Genomic DNA, 16,783 nt, shown 5'->3' on the forward strand with positions numbered 1-16,783 from the left:
GTTTGAATTAAGCTACGGGCTGAGGTTGTGTTCAGGAGCAGAGGGGCTGTTTTGACTAAGCCGTCTCAGCGAGGGCCTGGTCATGGAGACTCCCAGCATTTGTAAAAGATTAGCGGCCTAGTCCTGATGCACTGAGCTCGGGTCAGGCAGAGTGCACGGCTCGGACGCAAGGCGAGTTTCACTCTATCTCTCCCATCTGCAGCTCTCACACAGCATATCTGCTAGTCCCAGTACATGAGACACACTGAATAATGTGATTAAAGGTTTTGAAACAGGGGTTTTGGAGTTCGCCAAGGGGGGATTGTACAGAAGTTGCTCCTTTTGGAAGCAGCGTTACCCGGATTGACAGACAGTCGCTAAGGTCATGCCACAGAGGCCCGTACAGCCAATACAGATTGTTGTTAAGCATAAGCATATCAAGTTTGTCCCTCTTACGCTATCTACTAGGGCTTTGTTAGTTTGTGAGGCATGGGGGGGTTCTATCGCATTTGAGCACTTCCAGTCTTCAGTATCTAATCTGAAGAAAGGGAATAGCCCATGATATGAATAACAATAGCCCACATGCTCTCAGCCGATCATTAGCCAGAAAACAAAATTAAAACCAACTGTGTGGGAACAATAAAATAATTTGTCAGGGGGAGAAGGGTGCAGATAAATTCTGCAAAGCATTTTCCAATTGGCCGAGGCTCTGGTGCACTGGGCCAAGTGCTCAGCACCTGGCTGTCATGGCTCTGACGCTGCCTAATTCATTTCAACTTTCAAACAAACGCCTATTAGATCACTGTCAAGCGTTAAGTGCCTGATTAGGCTTTTTATCGGTATTGGTCAACATGTGCTTCGAGCTGACATTTAAAGGGTAAAAGTTAGATAAACACAAATAAAGAGAAATTTGGGAACTGGAGCTCTGCTCTCCTTCGCTCACACCCTCTATCTGTCCACTAAATCTATGACTAGGCTTCAGCGAAGATATACTGGGGAGAGAGCCAGAAACTCATCCTGAAGATTCTTGTCAAAAACTCCTGGTGATATATAAGAGACATTTCCTGCTAGAGGAACATTTATTGGTTCGAGGAGCTCTGTGAATCCATGTATGTAACCCTGTATGGTTCCAAGAGCCTCAGTGTATCAGTCTTAAGTGAGTGAAGCCCCTCTGGACGGATTCTTGCTTTGTTGTAGAGGTTGAAAGTTGAACTGAGGTAAAGGCTGTAAACGTCAGGTCAGCTACAACAGCATGTGGGTTCCCAAAGCTTTCAACTTCCATTATTAACACAACCCAGCATAACCGCCATCTTTATTGAATATAAAATAATTCTATTAAATACAAAAGAAATCCACAACAATGCAACTGCTGCTAAACATTAGTGTCATTATTATTATTATAATTTAAAATAATTGGTACTGACCCCCGCTTTTACATCAGAGTGATAAGAACTACTTCAAATGAAAGAAACTATCTTGGGGCACTTTGACTTTTAGTTTGCTCCATGTCCCATCTGCTAACATGGAGCAGGTGGGATTAATGACCGCAGCAAGCCACCAGGGGGTGATCGAAATGTTTTGGATTCACTTCTAGGGAGCAGTCATGTCACTAATAATTTATATCCAGTCTATGGTTTACACACACAAGCACACACAAACCTAATCACAAAAACTCAAAGATCTTACTTCTTTAACCGTCCCAAAGCATTAAACAGCTATAATACTATCTCTATGTTGAATGATATGGAAGATATGAAATATATCAGTACCTCAGCATTTATTTTATATTTTTAAAGTATTGAGATATTGGGTGGTCAGTTTTAACAACAAGTGCTGGTCAGTTCATCAACCAAAAAACATTTAGCACTGAAATGTCTCTGTGGAGTCTATGTTCCCCCCTTGTCTGTGTGGGTTTTCTCCGGGTACTCTGGCTCCTCCCACAGTCTTATAACATAAAGATTGGTGAATGTGAGGGTGACTGGTTGTTGCCTCTGTATGTTGGCACTGCGATACGCTGGCGACCTGTCCAGGGTGTACCCCGCCTCTCACCCAATGTCAGCTGGGATTGACTTCTGCCCTCTTGTGACCGTCAACAGCTCTGAGCCATGAAGGACCCCCTGATATAGATAATTGATGGATGGATGTTTTCATGGTGGTTTTTCAAGGTTTTGATGTTCGGAGTTGATCAATTTGTTCGTCATGTCCTCGACTTTGACCAAAACTTTAGCGCAAGCACACATGCACATACACAGTGAGAGAGAGAGAGTCCAAATCTCCTCAGTACTAAAACCACGAACAATGAGCCCCATAAGAGACTCTAAGTGTCCAACATGATGTTTGTGTTAAGCAGTGTATTATAGAAGCCGACTTCTGGGTCTTGGGGAGAATGTTAAGCATGTTAATGAAGAGTGCATACTGAGGCTATTACTCAGTCGTATAGGGATCCATTTAACACACTTATTGCACAGCCCTTATGAGCTTCAGTTCAAATGGAGTAAAGCAAATATACTTAATCTTGGCAACAGTAAATCAAAGAAGAACAGAACCGATTGTCTTCAACAAAACTGCTTCCAGCCAAACCATTTTCTCCTTCAGGATTACAGGCAAACACTGCCAACAGAGCGAAAACTGCACAGCCTTCCTTCAAATGCAGTTTGATAAAGAGAATGTAAATCGGCCAGATACTACAGGAGCCAGGAGATAACAGATGTCTCCACTGTTTCCAGAGGAAACTGGGCAGAGCGACCAGCTCATCTGTGAGATGCAGTTTTCACTTCCAGAGGGTGAAATCAAGCTGACATCTGTAGTAGACGGCTACATCAGCACAGCAGTTACAAGCCAAAGTCGTCTTACAGTAGATTCCTTCAACTCCCTGTTCGGCAACAGTCTGTCAAAGACCATTAAAAGAAGACACTGACATGTGACAGAGGAAAAGAGGAGAACTCTTGGATTAGTTGAGAAGAAATGGAAACGGAATCAGCAACGTTCACTGTCCCGACTGACAATGTTGTTGAAACACACTTCAGGCCCCATTATGTCTCTGGTTGTAGTTAGACAACCACAACGTGGTAGGGTGTGTGGCTATGTTGAAGCAGAGCATGCAAATAAAATACAAAAATTTACTTGTTTGCTATTTCAGTACTTCAGGGAGTTCTCATACACAACATATTCCCACAGAATGAAAAAAACTCCATGCCCTCCGCAGCATCACATCCTGGGAAATTGCATCTTCTTATCACATACACCATCTCCTAGCTGATATTAGGCCACAGCCTTCCCTTTCAAATATAATTGTGAGTAAAAAAACAGTCTGTAAAAATAACCCTAAGCATCACAGATCACAGTGCTGGCATGGAGCCGCCGCACTTTATTAACATCCAGAGTCGACCTGGCAAAGCTCCCCGCAACTTAGAGTTACAAGCATTAACTCGAACAGGGCACCAGCATCACTTTCCCAAAATCCTCTGCTTCCTCCCATCATGCAGCGCAGCAGTGCTGTCCAGATGTGCTACTTAAAAAAGAAACATTCTGACAAAACATCAGTCCACCTGTGCGTCAGTGCTGCCTGGATGAACGGGACGATATCAATCTCTGCACTGATGAAACCTTAGAGGTCTTGACTTTGAGCCATAAATGAGCTATAATAAATTTAGACTCAGAAATCTTGCTTGCCAGTGCGTTAAAACATCTCCTTGAAAGAATAATTCAATAGATAATGTGTGATGAAACTTGGCTCTCTATCTGGGACAATAATGCGAACAGATCTGTATCTGCCAAGACATAATGCACATATGAATATCTGGGTCCAAATCAGCAGAGTACAGAAGTGCAAGTTGTCACGCTCAGGGTTTGTGATTGATGTCGACCCACATCATTCACAGACAAGTTTTTTTTTCTCTGAGCGACCTTCATTCTATCGTTCCTTTGTGTACTTATTAGTCCTGGTAAGCAAGTTAATGCAGCACAGGGGCTGGATTGGATTGCACATGACTAGAGAAAGAGTAATTCTTCCAGAATGCTTGGGCGTCTATTAATGACTACTAATAAAGTATATAAACTGCACTATTAGACTTTATAATGTCTTTCATAGTCCTCTGGGGCAGCGCCAGCCAATGGTGTGGTGAGCTGACTGGGCACTGCCCCATGGCAGCTTCCTGGCACAGACGGGGAGAGAACAAGAGAGAGAATAAAACTCAATCTTTTTGGCTGCGTTGTGCTGTGCTCTAATGAAGGCATTAAAACAGCCTCGGCTTGCATCGTGTTTGCCCGTTTGTTTTTGACCACTCGGTTGAAGCCAATGTTTTGTTGGCTGATTAATCTTCAACATGGCCAGCCTTGTAAAAAAGGGCCGTTTCAGACACTACTTAAGTTGAGCCGGATCATTAGCAACTGTACCTGCGGCAGTTTTAAATAGTGATATGTTTACAAAGCTCTGATGCACACTTAGCAACTCCTACACAACTGTAATTATTACTCTTGATCACAGTTAAAACCATGGACTACATTAAGATGGAGAGCAGGAAAGCTCACAAAAAGTGAAGCCTAAGTGTCTCAATCACCACCTGGTGGCCGGTTGCAGTATTGGTCTTACCTCCTCCATGTTAGCGGATGGGACATGAACCATACTAAAAGGTCGGAGTACAGGTCAAATAAATCAAACAGGATTGTAAAGATATTGTCTGTCAGTTTTGGTAGTTCTTATCACATTTATGTATGTTCAAGTGCTCATTTGTGTTCGTTTTCATTGGGTATTTGATGTTATAAAAAAACAGGGTGAGAACAATCAGATTGACAGCTGAGACTTACTCGTGATTGGTCGAGTGCTTGTATCGGCGAGACCTGGATACCACGGCTCCATCCCCTGATCAGTACTGTACAGACTCTGGCTCCATATGACGTTGTCAATGCAAGATGGCAGCATTCGTATGCAGGCTATTATTTTATTTTTTTCTGGATAGTGGGAGGAAGTGGAAATGCTTCGTCCATCTTTATACAGTCTATGAACAGAAAAGCGCACACCTCCGCAGAAGGCCATAATTCCTGGATCCCCTCCTATTTCTGGATCTACAACAAAAGTTGTTACCATACAGCAGCTGAAAAAAAGCTTACCCCCAATGAAACCACATTTAAATGAGCTAGATCCCGATTTTGACTTGTATTGTACACACTCAGTCCCCAAAATATGCTCGCAATATTAAAGAAAGTGATCAAAACTTATGGGATCCGCCCCTTTGTCCAAATCCACCCCAAAAATCGAATGGTTTCTTTCTTGGCCCATGCCCCATCCTTCAAACCAACCAACAAACAAACAAATGGACGGTGGTGAAAACATAACCTTGTTGATAAAGGTAATGAGATGAAGTGCTGATAGTGCCGTACTCTCTAGTGGAAAAGCTGAAACAGCAGCTTAAGCATGATTGACTCATCAGCCAAAACCTCCCTTTCACACTCACACAATCTGTGCTCTCTGTGCTTATTTATGGGGGACAGTGAAGCCCTAACCCTTACGGACACATCTCTCTCTCTCTCTCTCTCTCTCTCTCTCTCTCTCTCTCTCTCTCTCTCTCTCTCTCTCTCTCACTCTCTCTCTCTCTCTCTCTCTCTCTCTCTCCAGCTGACAGCTGCAAGGGCCCCATCAGCTCTCGGCCCCGCTCTGGCAGAGGCTGCGCAGCGGCGGACGGCCGTCGTAACTGCCACAGTCAGAGCAGAGCGGATTTTTCTTTGATGAAACACAGCAGCGTCGAGCCAAGAACAGCAAGTGGCACAGCTGAGATGTAAATCAAAAACCCACCCGTGTGCTAAGTCATTCACAGGGAGGTTTGCGAGAGGAGTCGCTGCTGTCTGAAAATGCATGAGTAATGCAGCCGCTATAGACATGCAGTCAGCGGCAGCATGACTGTCCAGGCAAGAGAAGGAGAGAAGTCTCTTCATCTTTGCTACAAATAGTTAAAAAAGGTCAAACAAATCTAAATTCACGAGACCTGGCAGCTTAATCCTCTCACCGTCAAATGAGTAGTGCGAGAAAAATCTGCAAGAGCTTCTCCAGGAAAGGTTTGCTTCTAAAAATAATTTTTTATGATGACATATCGGAGCCAGCTCTGCAGCTTTCTCCTGATTAAACTGAGGCCCAGAGCACATTTCTTCTGGTATTCCAGAGATATTTCGACACTTACTCAAACCAGATCATGTTTTTTTTGCTGTTTGGATTTCACTGGCAGCATGAAGAGTCAGAATGCCTTTGGTTACAGCGAGATGCCATAGTCATACCACACTGGTCACAAGAGAATGAGAACATCTGACCTGACAGACACGGACTAAAGATTCGACTGAGCTCAAATTCTAATGTTCGTTTTGCAATTTCAGACGACAACAGCAGAAGATACTGAAGCAGCAACAGTCACAACCTCCCATAAATCTCCCTTCTCTCTCTTTTTGAATCTAACCACCGTCAAGTTGATGCAGCGCTCATCTCTTCCTCTGCCATTCACCTCTTGTTTCCACACACGTCATGTCTATTCCTGGTCAGGTTTGATTGAGGTGATTCAGCCGAGCAGATGCCAGACCTGGGGTGTTCTCTCAATCTGACTCTCTAGTGGCTGTGACTCAGGAAGCGCTCTCATTCCATTACCCAGCATTCCCTCCTCGACTTCTCAGCCAGACAGAGGTTTACGGGAATACCGCTGAGGAATCATCACCAGGCCTTCGGCTTTATGAATCAATGGAACATGCTGCAAACATTTACACCCTGAAACACCCTTCCCAGGCAGCACCCTCGCGTTTGCCCATAACTCACTGCTGAGCTCATAGGGGACGCAAGGAGACGTGGGCTGAGGCTCGCTCTTAGTTCATGGGAATGTACTGACTGGTGAGAAACCTTGGGAGAAGAATGCTACTGTTACTGTGCTACTATGATGAGAATAAACATGCCCACATGATGTAGAGTAGAGCCACGTCAGCATAAAGATAGGATGTCTGGCTGCTTATTCACAGAGTCTTGTTTTTCCATGTAAAAATACAGATGTGTTCAAATTCACAAGTAATATCCAAAACATTTTTAATAATCTGGTCATTTAATCTATCTAAATAAACCACCAGTTCAATTAAAGGTCAAATCTCTTTTAGCTGCAGTGACAGTAAAACGGTTTCTCTGAGGGTTGATCAGTCTTTCACAACATCTGGGAGGGAGAGTCGACACAAAACTGGTTTGACTCTTACAACCTTTGGTCCTATTGAACAACAGTGATGTTGAGATCCTCAGCTACTTCAATTTTACTTTTAAAAATCTCACGTTTACGTTCTCTCTTTCCAACAGAGAAGGGATTCAGTAAAGTAAAATAAATGTTTCAAAATCAGAAAGGATTGATTATTTTGCTGTAATATAATTCTTTTATGGACAAATATGAGTGTCCGTGTGGCACAGAACCAACATTTTCAGTTGCTTGTGAAGCTGATGCTTTTAATTAAAAGCCATGATTCATTTTCAGCCTTGCTACAGTATAGTTGCCTCCACCAAGGCGATTAGGTTTAAATCTGGGTTTGTTTGATAGTTTGTAGGATTAAGCAAAAACTACTCGACAGATTTCAATAAAAAACTTGGTACGGTCTGATTGAATTTAAAGACACTGTCGGGCCTTGATGGAGGTATCTGCTCCACTGAGTGCCATTCTAGTTGAAAATAAGTATATATATATAAGGTTATTAACACCATTTCTACTGTTGCACTTACGAAAATGTAAGCTTGATGTAAACATAAACCTTGTTGTATATCAAATACATGGTTGGAGTCAGCCATATTAACACCTTAATCTCCAAATAGCTCCTGTAAAGATGTTAGAGGCAAAAGACCTTTGATTTCCCCTGCTGTTCCTATCACAATCTGGATTACTGGAAACTTGGATTTCACAGTTAGATTGCCATGAACCATAGCAAATGACTGATCCAGTAGTCGCCCTGTAAAAGATCATGATTATACTGGTGTTATTTAATCCACACAGCTTCTTTTGAACTGTTCAACAGCTGCGAATGACGTTTTAAACTTTGACTGACTCAAGAGCATAAAAATCAAACATGGAATCCTTATTCTAAACTGCGGTCAAAACTCTCACCAAAATATTTGCTCTGTCACTTGCTCAATCATTTCCCCCTGTTGATCAATCCCTCCATTAGGGATGTATTTTCCAGAGATTTAGGATCCAATACCATCTCTTTGGTCTTTTCAACAATAAGCAACAAAACCACAAAACCATTGAGCTGCCACAATAGAAACTCTGGAGACTTTGATTTATACAGCCTCCTGTCACAGCCCCGATTCAGTCAAATTGGTACAATAATGTCACAGTGACACAAATCAAAACCGAGAACGTTACTGAAATCCAAGACGAATAAACAAAATGATCTTGTGCATGCATCAAAAGCCGGACCTAAAACAATTATAAGGCTAAAGTCCGGGGCAATTTAAGAAACTCAAAACTCCATGAAGCAAACATTTTCCCAGAATTACAGCTGTATAAACATTTAACGTGACACGAAACTTAAGATTTATTTAGAGGAAAAGTATCCAAAAAAGACACTGGGACAAACTGATATTTTAAATGTGTACACCAGCTCCCTTATGAGTTAGACTGAGCACAATGTTATTGGTGGCTTTAATGAGAATAATATGTTTTTATGTAATAATAATGATATGTATTTTCAAATAAAACTTTAGGATCAACTACTCTTCTATATTATTTCTTTAAGATAAATATTTCTGTGCTTTTTAAGTAACAGTGACATCGATATCATGCAGCTTTTTTCTTCAGGTTAATTGTAACTGCCCACTGTTCTTTCTATTGAAAATGTAAATAATAAATAATACACTTTAATTAGAATGACAGACTTCACAAAACACTCTTAAAGTGTTTCCTCTGTGCACTCACAACCAGATTTATTCACAGGCCACTGTGAATCTGTCATTAAGTGTTTGACAGGCTCAAAGTGAGATGTAACGGTCGCTTGTTTCTCATAATAGTCTGGTTATCACCCTGTGCTCTGACGTCTATGAACGCTGCTGCAGAAAAACACAGGAAAATGTCAGTTAGAGGGAATTCAACATTGGTGCCAATGCCACAAAAAAGTGTATATGCATACCGTATGTGTGTGTGGCATAGTGAGCGTGTGTTGAGCATATGTTGGCACAGTGTCTGCATGCATTAGAAATGGATGCTGGTGGGTTTGTGTCCATGCATACAGGTGTATGTATAAGGACTGTATGTGAAGACTTATAGAAAACACGTCACACAGAAAAATAAAAAGCTCTGACAATGATCAAATCCAAACGTCCATTACTCATCTCCGGCTGAATAAACAGACAGACATTTATCTAAGAGACGGACTGTGAGACTCCGGCACACTCCTCTAAGTCAAACATTTTCCCCAAATAAGCTCCCAGACATCGGCAGCATCGCCCCGGCCAGGAGAAACTTTAGTAAGGTATCAAATGATGCTAGAGTACACACTTCATTCAAACCTGATATTCTCTTTGCAAGAGGGGTCAAAGTGTTTTTCTTTGCAGGCTAAATATTTTCTTTGCTGGTGGGCACTAATATTTATAGCACGTTTTATAGACTTGCAGTGTTGGGGATGATCAGTCACTACTCGATTCAAAAGCAACACACACCCACACACACACACGGCGTACTGAAAGTGTTCACTGCAGTGATTTGTGCGTCATTCAACTTGATGCAAAGAAAAATAACGAACAATTTTCCTTGAAATGAAGCTGGGAGCAGTTATTAAAAAGCAGAGGGTGCAGCAAGAAGAATGCTATGTATGAGGATTTATTTTTAACCAAATGTTGTGGGTAATTTTTTGTAATTTAGGATATTTGATGTATAAAAAAACAGACACAACTAAAATGGAAAAGATTGAGAGCCACAATACATGACGGCACTTCAACTCTTACAGTCTGTAATGTACTCATTTATTATGAAAACCCTGCCTGTGTCACATTACACTTCACTTATTTAGACACATGTTAACACACACTTAACAAATCAACAAATCATCAAATCAAAAATTTGTATCACAGCATAGATTGGCAGTTTTTGGGAATACTTGAACAAAAGCTAACTACAGTCCTGTGTCTATAATGCCGGGCGATATGGCCAAAAATTATCAGTCTATATTGATAATTATTTCTTTTAAGTTTAAAGAGAGCTTTTTGCTCCTGAGTGAAGGTTGTGGTTTTAAACTCTACTTCATGAGCAGAGAATGACAAACATATGAAAAACTGCAAAACATTTTACTCATCTGAGGTAGATTAATTTCATTGTATACCTCGTCACTGTGCTTGCACAATGCATAAGCAATATATGAATAAGTATTGGACTGAAATCACTAATAATTAATAACGTTTTATTGCCCAGACCTAACTGCGTACCTAAAAAAAATTATACAACTGACTATTAGATGCAACATCACCTTTCCACTGTATTTTATCACTGAGTAATTGTTGAAATTTTGCAAACACAGCGTAGGCTACACGTTCAAGGTCAGAAATCTCCCATCTGAGGTAGGTTCTTCTCCCCGCTGTCTCACTTCCATCAGGATAAATATTACAGCCTGTGTTTGTTCAGAGATTCTTCTCCGTATAAATCTCAAGTAATGGCTGAAAACGTCCCTTAATGGGAACGTGTAATACGATCAGTCTGAAATGAGGCATGATACAAAAAGACTGATGAGCACTGAGATCGCTTTCATACTCCCTGCTCACAGAGAGAGGCTGTAGAACAACATTAAAAAGTCTGATCGTATTCCTATAGAGACAGCAACATCAGGAGTACAGGTTAAATCCAATAAATGTTTTATTAATCAAATATAAGGGCAAAGAAAAATGTAAATGTGTAACTGCCAAGTCATGCAACACATTTTGATGCGTTGCTGAATGAATATGTGCTTCAGGAAATAGTGTGTGGGGGTGGGGGGGTTTGCTGTGCGGAAAGGTCTGAAAACTATTTTAATTCACGAACCCGCAAAGATATTGAAATTATTAAAATATCACTCAACTGTCTCACCGAGTTAGAGCGAAAACAAACGGACATGTGTGCGCGTCTGCTCCAGCGTTAATCTACACAACATAATCCACAAACACACAACACATCTTGCATTCCCACAATTTACGGGAAGCGAGTTCAAAAGCGCTGCAGAGACAATGAGACGATTCATTCTGGTGCGGGGATGCTGGGGATGGAAAGCTGAGCGAGGGCACAACTGTGCTCTGAGAGAACTCATAAATGCTGGGACACATTCGGCAAGACATATGGTTTGTGTTTAGCAAGAAGAAACAATAATCAAATCCGTTGATCCTCTTCTTGCTGCAAGGATGATTGCTAATATAAAAGTCTGTTCCGTCTAATCATAATTTAGGATGGGGCTGTAATTACCTCCGCCCTCTCACAACAACACTCTGTCTAAACAGGATGGAGTAGCTCTAACACACGCACACGCACACACACGCACACACACACGCACACACACACACACACACACACACACACTGGATGCTTTATCTGACAGTGCTCATCTCATCTGTGTAATTGTTGTTTTAAAGTTTTCGCTCTCACTGATGAGCAGACGTCAGAGTTTAATTTATTTTCTTCAGAGGCAGGGGAAGATTTGAAAAATAAAAAATACACTTATTAAAAATCAGAAGCTACATTAGAGGAGCCAATCCCAATTCATTCACTCATTAAAGGACTGTTCCAACCTGTTGAAGGCTTGAAGATGCCAGACCTTCACTTTTAACTAAATGAGTGAACTGTTCACTAATCCACCCATGAATTAAAATGCAGCCATGACTTGTTAACATCCGCAGGAGTCATACTGCTTGCCTGGCAGTTAGTGTGCACACTGCACATCACTTCACATGGCCTTCATGTGCAACACACACACTTTGATTATAGAGTTATTTATGAACTGGCACAGGATCCAAGTGAGCTCTGGGTTTAATTAGCAGACCTAATCCACAACTGCAAACAGGGCTCTCAACTAAATGGGGCTAAACAGAGCTGCATCAAACGGATGATGCTCTACAGAGGAGCCATATGGAGAAAGCATGATTAAAGATGATGGTTTTTTATCAATATCAAGTATTGACTGGATTGGAAAATTGAGAGAGCAGCTGTTTCACTCGATCAGTGTGATCCTAGTGGTGTGTTTCAATGAAGGCTTTAAAACGTCTGTGGTAAACGTTATTAACTGCTGAATCAACTTTGACCACCTCTGCAGCATCAGGTCAACACCTCCACGGTTTAACCTACCTTGCATGGGCGGGAGAGAGAAGCACGACCGCGGAGCTTTGGCCGCCAGATGCGCTTTCTGCTCGGAGCCGCTGAGTCGCTTCTGGCTGGAGCAGTTCATGAGAGCCGCCTGGCCGTCGTAGGTCTGCGGGCTGCGGCAGATCTGCGCTCCGAACGCGCCGCTGCCGCCGCGCCGCGCACACACGTCCGCCTTGCCGCCGTACGCGGACAGCGCCACGCCGGGGAAGTCCGCGAACACCGGCGCCTGACAGTGGCTCACCATCCCGAACCGCGCTGAGGAGTTCTGCATCGGTGACTCGCTGGCGTTCCCATGCAGTGGAGTGGTGCGGCTTCACATTACCTGCGCGCATGCATGAGAGGGAGGAAACCAATCATAAAAGTGGAGTCACACACACTCGCGGTTTTTGTGCAAACGTGCAGCGCTCATTTGATGCAGGAAGAGTCAAGACATCTGGAGAGAGCAGTGTGGCGCTCCAGATGTTTTGGTAACACCTACCTGGTCGGATAAGCCTATGAGGAAAAGAGCAGGGCTGATTGCGCGCATTTGCATGTTGCGCAAACAGGAGGGGGACGCATCTGCACGCAGCACCGATAGCATCCTCTCTCAGTGAGGATCACGCATCAGCATCTCTCTCTCTCTCTCTCTCTCTCTCTCTCTCTCTCTCTCTCTCTCTCTCTCTCTCTCTCTCTCTCTCTCTCTCTCTCTCTCTCTCTCTGGAAGATAACATCTGGATCGAGGCGGCTGTGTGTGTTGTCGTAAATCTGAGCTTGGATGTAAAGTTTGTGAGATCCTGCTACATATGCGCATGTGACCCTGTATGCTCTCAACCATAATGCACCATGTTTCACTGACCTGCCAACTATTTTAACTAAAGCTGCATGCAAAAAAATGTATAACAGGTTCTTGGGCTGGGCAATAAAACAAACATGTTTCTTATGTTTCTTTTATCCCTTTTGCCATTACTTTTAAATTATTTCATCATCATTTATATTATTTTCATTTTATTTATTATTATTTTATCTGCAGTCTTTGATTGTAAATGACATTATTGACATTATAGCTATGAGGGGCTATATAAATTACGTTTTTATAATTTTTATTGCAATGCAATTTTCACTTATAGCAATTTAACAAAAGGTAAGTATATATTGGTATATTGCTTATAAGCAAATTAAGAAGGTATAACACTTTATTGTTGTTCCACAGACTTGTATAATGTGTTTTTTTTCAGGAGTTTGTCATTTTCTGCTGATAAAGACGAATTTGAAACCACAATTTTCACTCAGCAGCAAGAATCTGTTTTGCAAATTTTGCCATATCGTCCAGCCCTAATAGGCAACTGTGTAGAATTTGTACATCCAAAGTGTTATCACACAATCAGCTTTTACAGAGACCATTACATCAACTAAAAATTACAAAACTGCAATATAATGAAAAACACTTACTGTTATGTTATCATGCGTACTTTAGATGCAGAAAGGAAAATGCTAGTAATCATGACAATGTGTCACAGTTGTCTGACTTTCTTTTAAAATATATTACTTCTTCCTGGATAAAAGCAGGAGATGGGTTTGTTTTAGATTAAATAATAAAAGATGTTACATCTTTTTCATTTTAATATTCCATTACAATGTATTTTAATATATTCCACCCATCCTTCCTAAAAACCTGAATGAAGATGTTAAATATCTCTATCTTATATTAAGTTTTAACTATTATAAGGAGGACAAAACAGAAATAGTGTGAAGAAGATTGGATTTAAAAACGATTAATGTATAAATTAAATCACTGGATAAGGAATAATTAAACATTTCTCAAATTAATAAATACAAATATAATTCAAAGTCTTCTCAATTTAGACCCCGAGTTAAATTGTTCTTTGCTGCGAGGCTGAACCTGTTTTGAGATTATATTGTGAAATGCAATTGTGCAGCGCCATCTTGTGGTTTCTGAGTGGAAGTGAAAATACCAACTGGTTCACAGTTGACAGAGTCGGTTACTACCGCAAACACATTGGTGGCATGAACCAGGGATCAGCAGTATTTATGATACATGTATTTAAAATATGTATTTAAAATACAAAATACAAATAGTATTTTGTCAATTGTATTAGGTTTTATGAAAATGTATTCATACTTTCTATCAAAATACTTTAGTGTTTTGTACTTTTGTAGTTTAAAAATACTGTAAAATACTTTCTGTGAGATGTCGACATGATGCTGTCAAAACAATGAAAATTGATTTATGCAGCCTCTGATTGGTATCTACTCAGTGACGTGCCCAGGCTTGTTGAGATCAGAACATTAAGGTACAGAAAATTGATGCTCCTACATGAAGCCAGACCCAAAGAACAAGAAGCACAAGGTGAGAAATGTGTTGGTTGCCCACTCTCCATTCATTTTTAGCATAAATTGCAACAATTTTTAACAGTTCCCAGTTTGTTTTTGGTGTTTGTTATGGTATCCTGGGCTAAGTGTTCTATCTAACTATTTAACCAGAGTAAAGTTAGCAGCCCTCACAGTTAATGTTAGCTTGCTACTTTCAGCTTATGTTAAAGATTCAGTGTGTAGAATTTAGTGACATCTAGTGGTATAGTTGCATGTTGCAGCTGAATTACCCCTCACTTCACCCTCCCCTTCCAAACATGAAGGAGCACCTGTGGTAGCCTTCAGTTGTCATAAAAACTCAATAGGTGTTTAGTTTGTCCAGTCTGGGCTACTGTAAAAAACATGGCAGCCTCCATAGAGAAGACCCGCTCCCGACGTAAAGTATTTAAATATAAAGGGCCCATTCTAGGGTAAAGAAAACAACAATTCGTACATTTTAGATGAAAGACACTAGTGAAAACATCACTAGGATTATTTTAAAAGCAATTTCTGCCAATAGATCCCTTTCACCTAAATCTTACACACTGAACCTTTAAGTTTTCATTGGTTGTGCGAGGGGAAATAACTTTAATGCATTTTAGAGTTTCTGCACAACATTACTGTATAATGCCACAAGATGGTTTACCTTGTTAAATGCATACATGTTTTGTACCTTATTGTCATGAACAACGTTGTGCTGCAAAGCCATGAAACAACAGGTTGTTGTCCCATCCACCACTGGCATTTGTTGTAGCTCACAACGTCTGAGTGTGTAACTTAGTGGGGACTGTTTTGTGTTGTCGTGAGAACTGTACTCGAATAACTGTTATTGCGTGGGCAATTGAATAGATCATCTGTCTGCTTATGAATGATATGTTTGTCATTGTTGTCAGTGTTGCTAATGCAAGGTAGGCCCTTCATTACCAAACAGGTACGGTAGGTCAGACTGTTTGAGCTATGTGTTGACTGGTTGCATGTCAGATTTATGGCATGCCTCGTTAGCTGTTGCTCTCACAAATGGTCCACTTAATCAACTGAGTGAACTGCTGAAGGGATAGATAGGCTGATATAAACATATATATATATATATATATATATATATATATATATATATTTGCAATGTCATTTTTCTGTATTTTATAAAATACAAAAACACAGCAGTTTATTTTGATACATGGCGTGGCTGCTGTATTTTGTACTTTATTTTGATATACATTTGCAATAAGGGTACTTGGTATTTTATTTTAAAAAATACATTTGGGTCTTTCCCCATCCCTGGTATGAACAACCTGTAAGATGGTGTGTTGTGATTGGTTTTCCTCGTGGACATGTGACTGTATGAATGCGGATATGCATGACAGGAATCCAGTATATAACATATATATATAACAACTTTCCCCATCTTGACATCTCATAGACAGTAACTTGGAGGGGTTAACGAATATGGTCAAATTATTCCTACCTTCCTCAGCACCTCCAAACTAGTTTCATGAACATGTCAGTGGGTTCAGTGAAATTCAAGGCCAGATCTGACCCCAGTACAAAGCATGTGGGACGTGTTAGAACAGGAGACGTGCATCATGAATGTGCAGAAATGAGGTGATGCAGTCATGTCAACGTGGAGCAGAATATAGAGGTGGAGTTTCTATCATCTTGTGGAATCAATACAACAGTGAATTGAGGGTTTTTTAAAAGCAAGGAGAGGCCTTAAAGAGTCTGTGTGTTGTTCCTAATAAAGTGATTGGTGAGTTTATCTGAGAATGTGACATTCAGCAAGCGGAGTACATCCCATCATTGTGGACCGTGATGAAACAGGTGGAGCTGCCCTAACACAGAGCATGTTCACAAGTTTCTAAATAATTTCAACTTCTTATCTACCAATAGATAAGAATATGATTTAAAAGAACAACAAAGTAAAACAAAGTATTGCAGGTCAATAGTGTAGTATTTAGGCTCTACATGTTTGATAGAACGCTTTGGACATGTATGCAACTTAAATACATGCAAGGAGTCAACTGAAATCAGATAAATATAAATAAAAAATAGGGGAAGGGGGTTTCATCTCGATGCAGCCGGACCACAGCCTCGGTTTTCTGGCCCACCTCCGCGCTTGCGCTGGAAAGTACGAGCTGTGCGGG

General features: G+C 41.0%; 1 protein-coding gene across 3 annotated transcripts in view; it reads right to left on the reverse strand.

Annotated features, from left to right (window-relative positions):
* The window catches only part of LOC117759724 (zinc finger protein GLIS1), a 75,177-nt gene extending 62,209 nt beyond the window's left edge, over window positions 1–12,968 (reverse strand). Inside the window, exons 1-2 of one of the 3 annotated variants that reach the window (XM_034582025.1) lie at window positions 12,775–12,968; window positions 12,279–12,618 (exon numbers count right to left, since the gene is read on the reverse strand). In XM_034582025.1, coding sequence (XP_034437916.1) covers window positions 12,279–12,567 — 289 coding nt within the window. In that variant the 5' untranslated portion in view covers window positions 12,568–12,618; window positions 12,775–12,968. Of the gene's footprint in view, window positions 1–12,278; window positions 12,635–12,774 lie in introns of those variants that run through there. The other 2 variants (XM_034582023.1, XM_034582024.1) reach the window with 2 other exon arrangements.
* Between the last annotated feature and the right edge of the window lie 3,815 nt (window positions 12,969–16,783).

This window comes from Hippoglossus hippoglossus, chromosome 4 (assembly GCF_009819705.1).
Source record: "Hippoglossus hippoglossus isolate fHipHip1 chromosome 4, fHipHip1.pri, whole genome shotgun sequence".
NCBI lineage: Eukaryota > Metazoa > Chordata > Actinopteri > Pleuronectiformes > Pleuronectidae > Hippoglossus > Hippoglossus hippoglossus.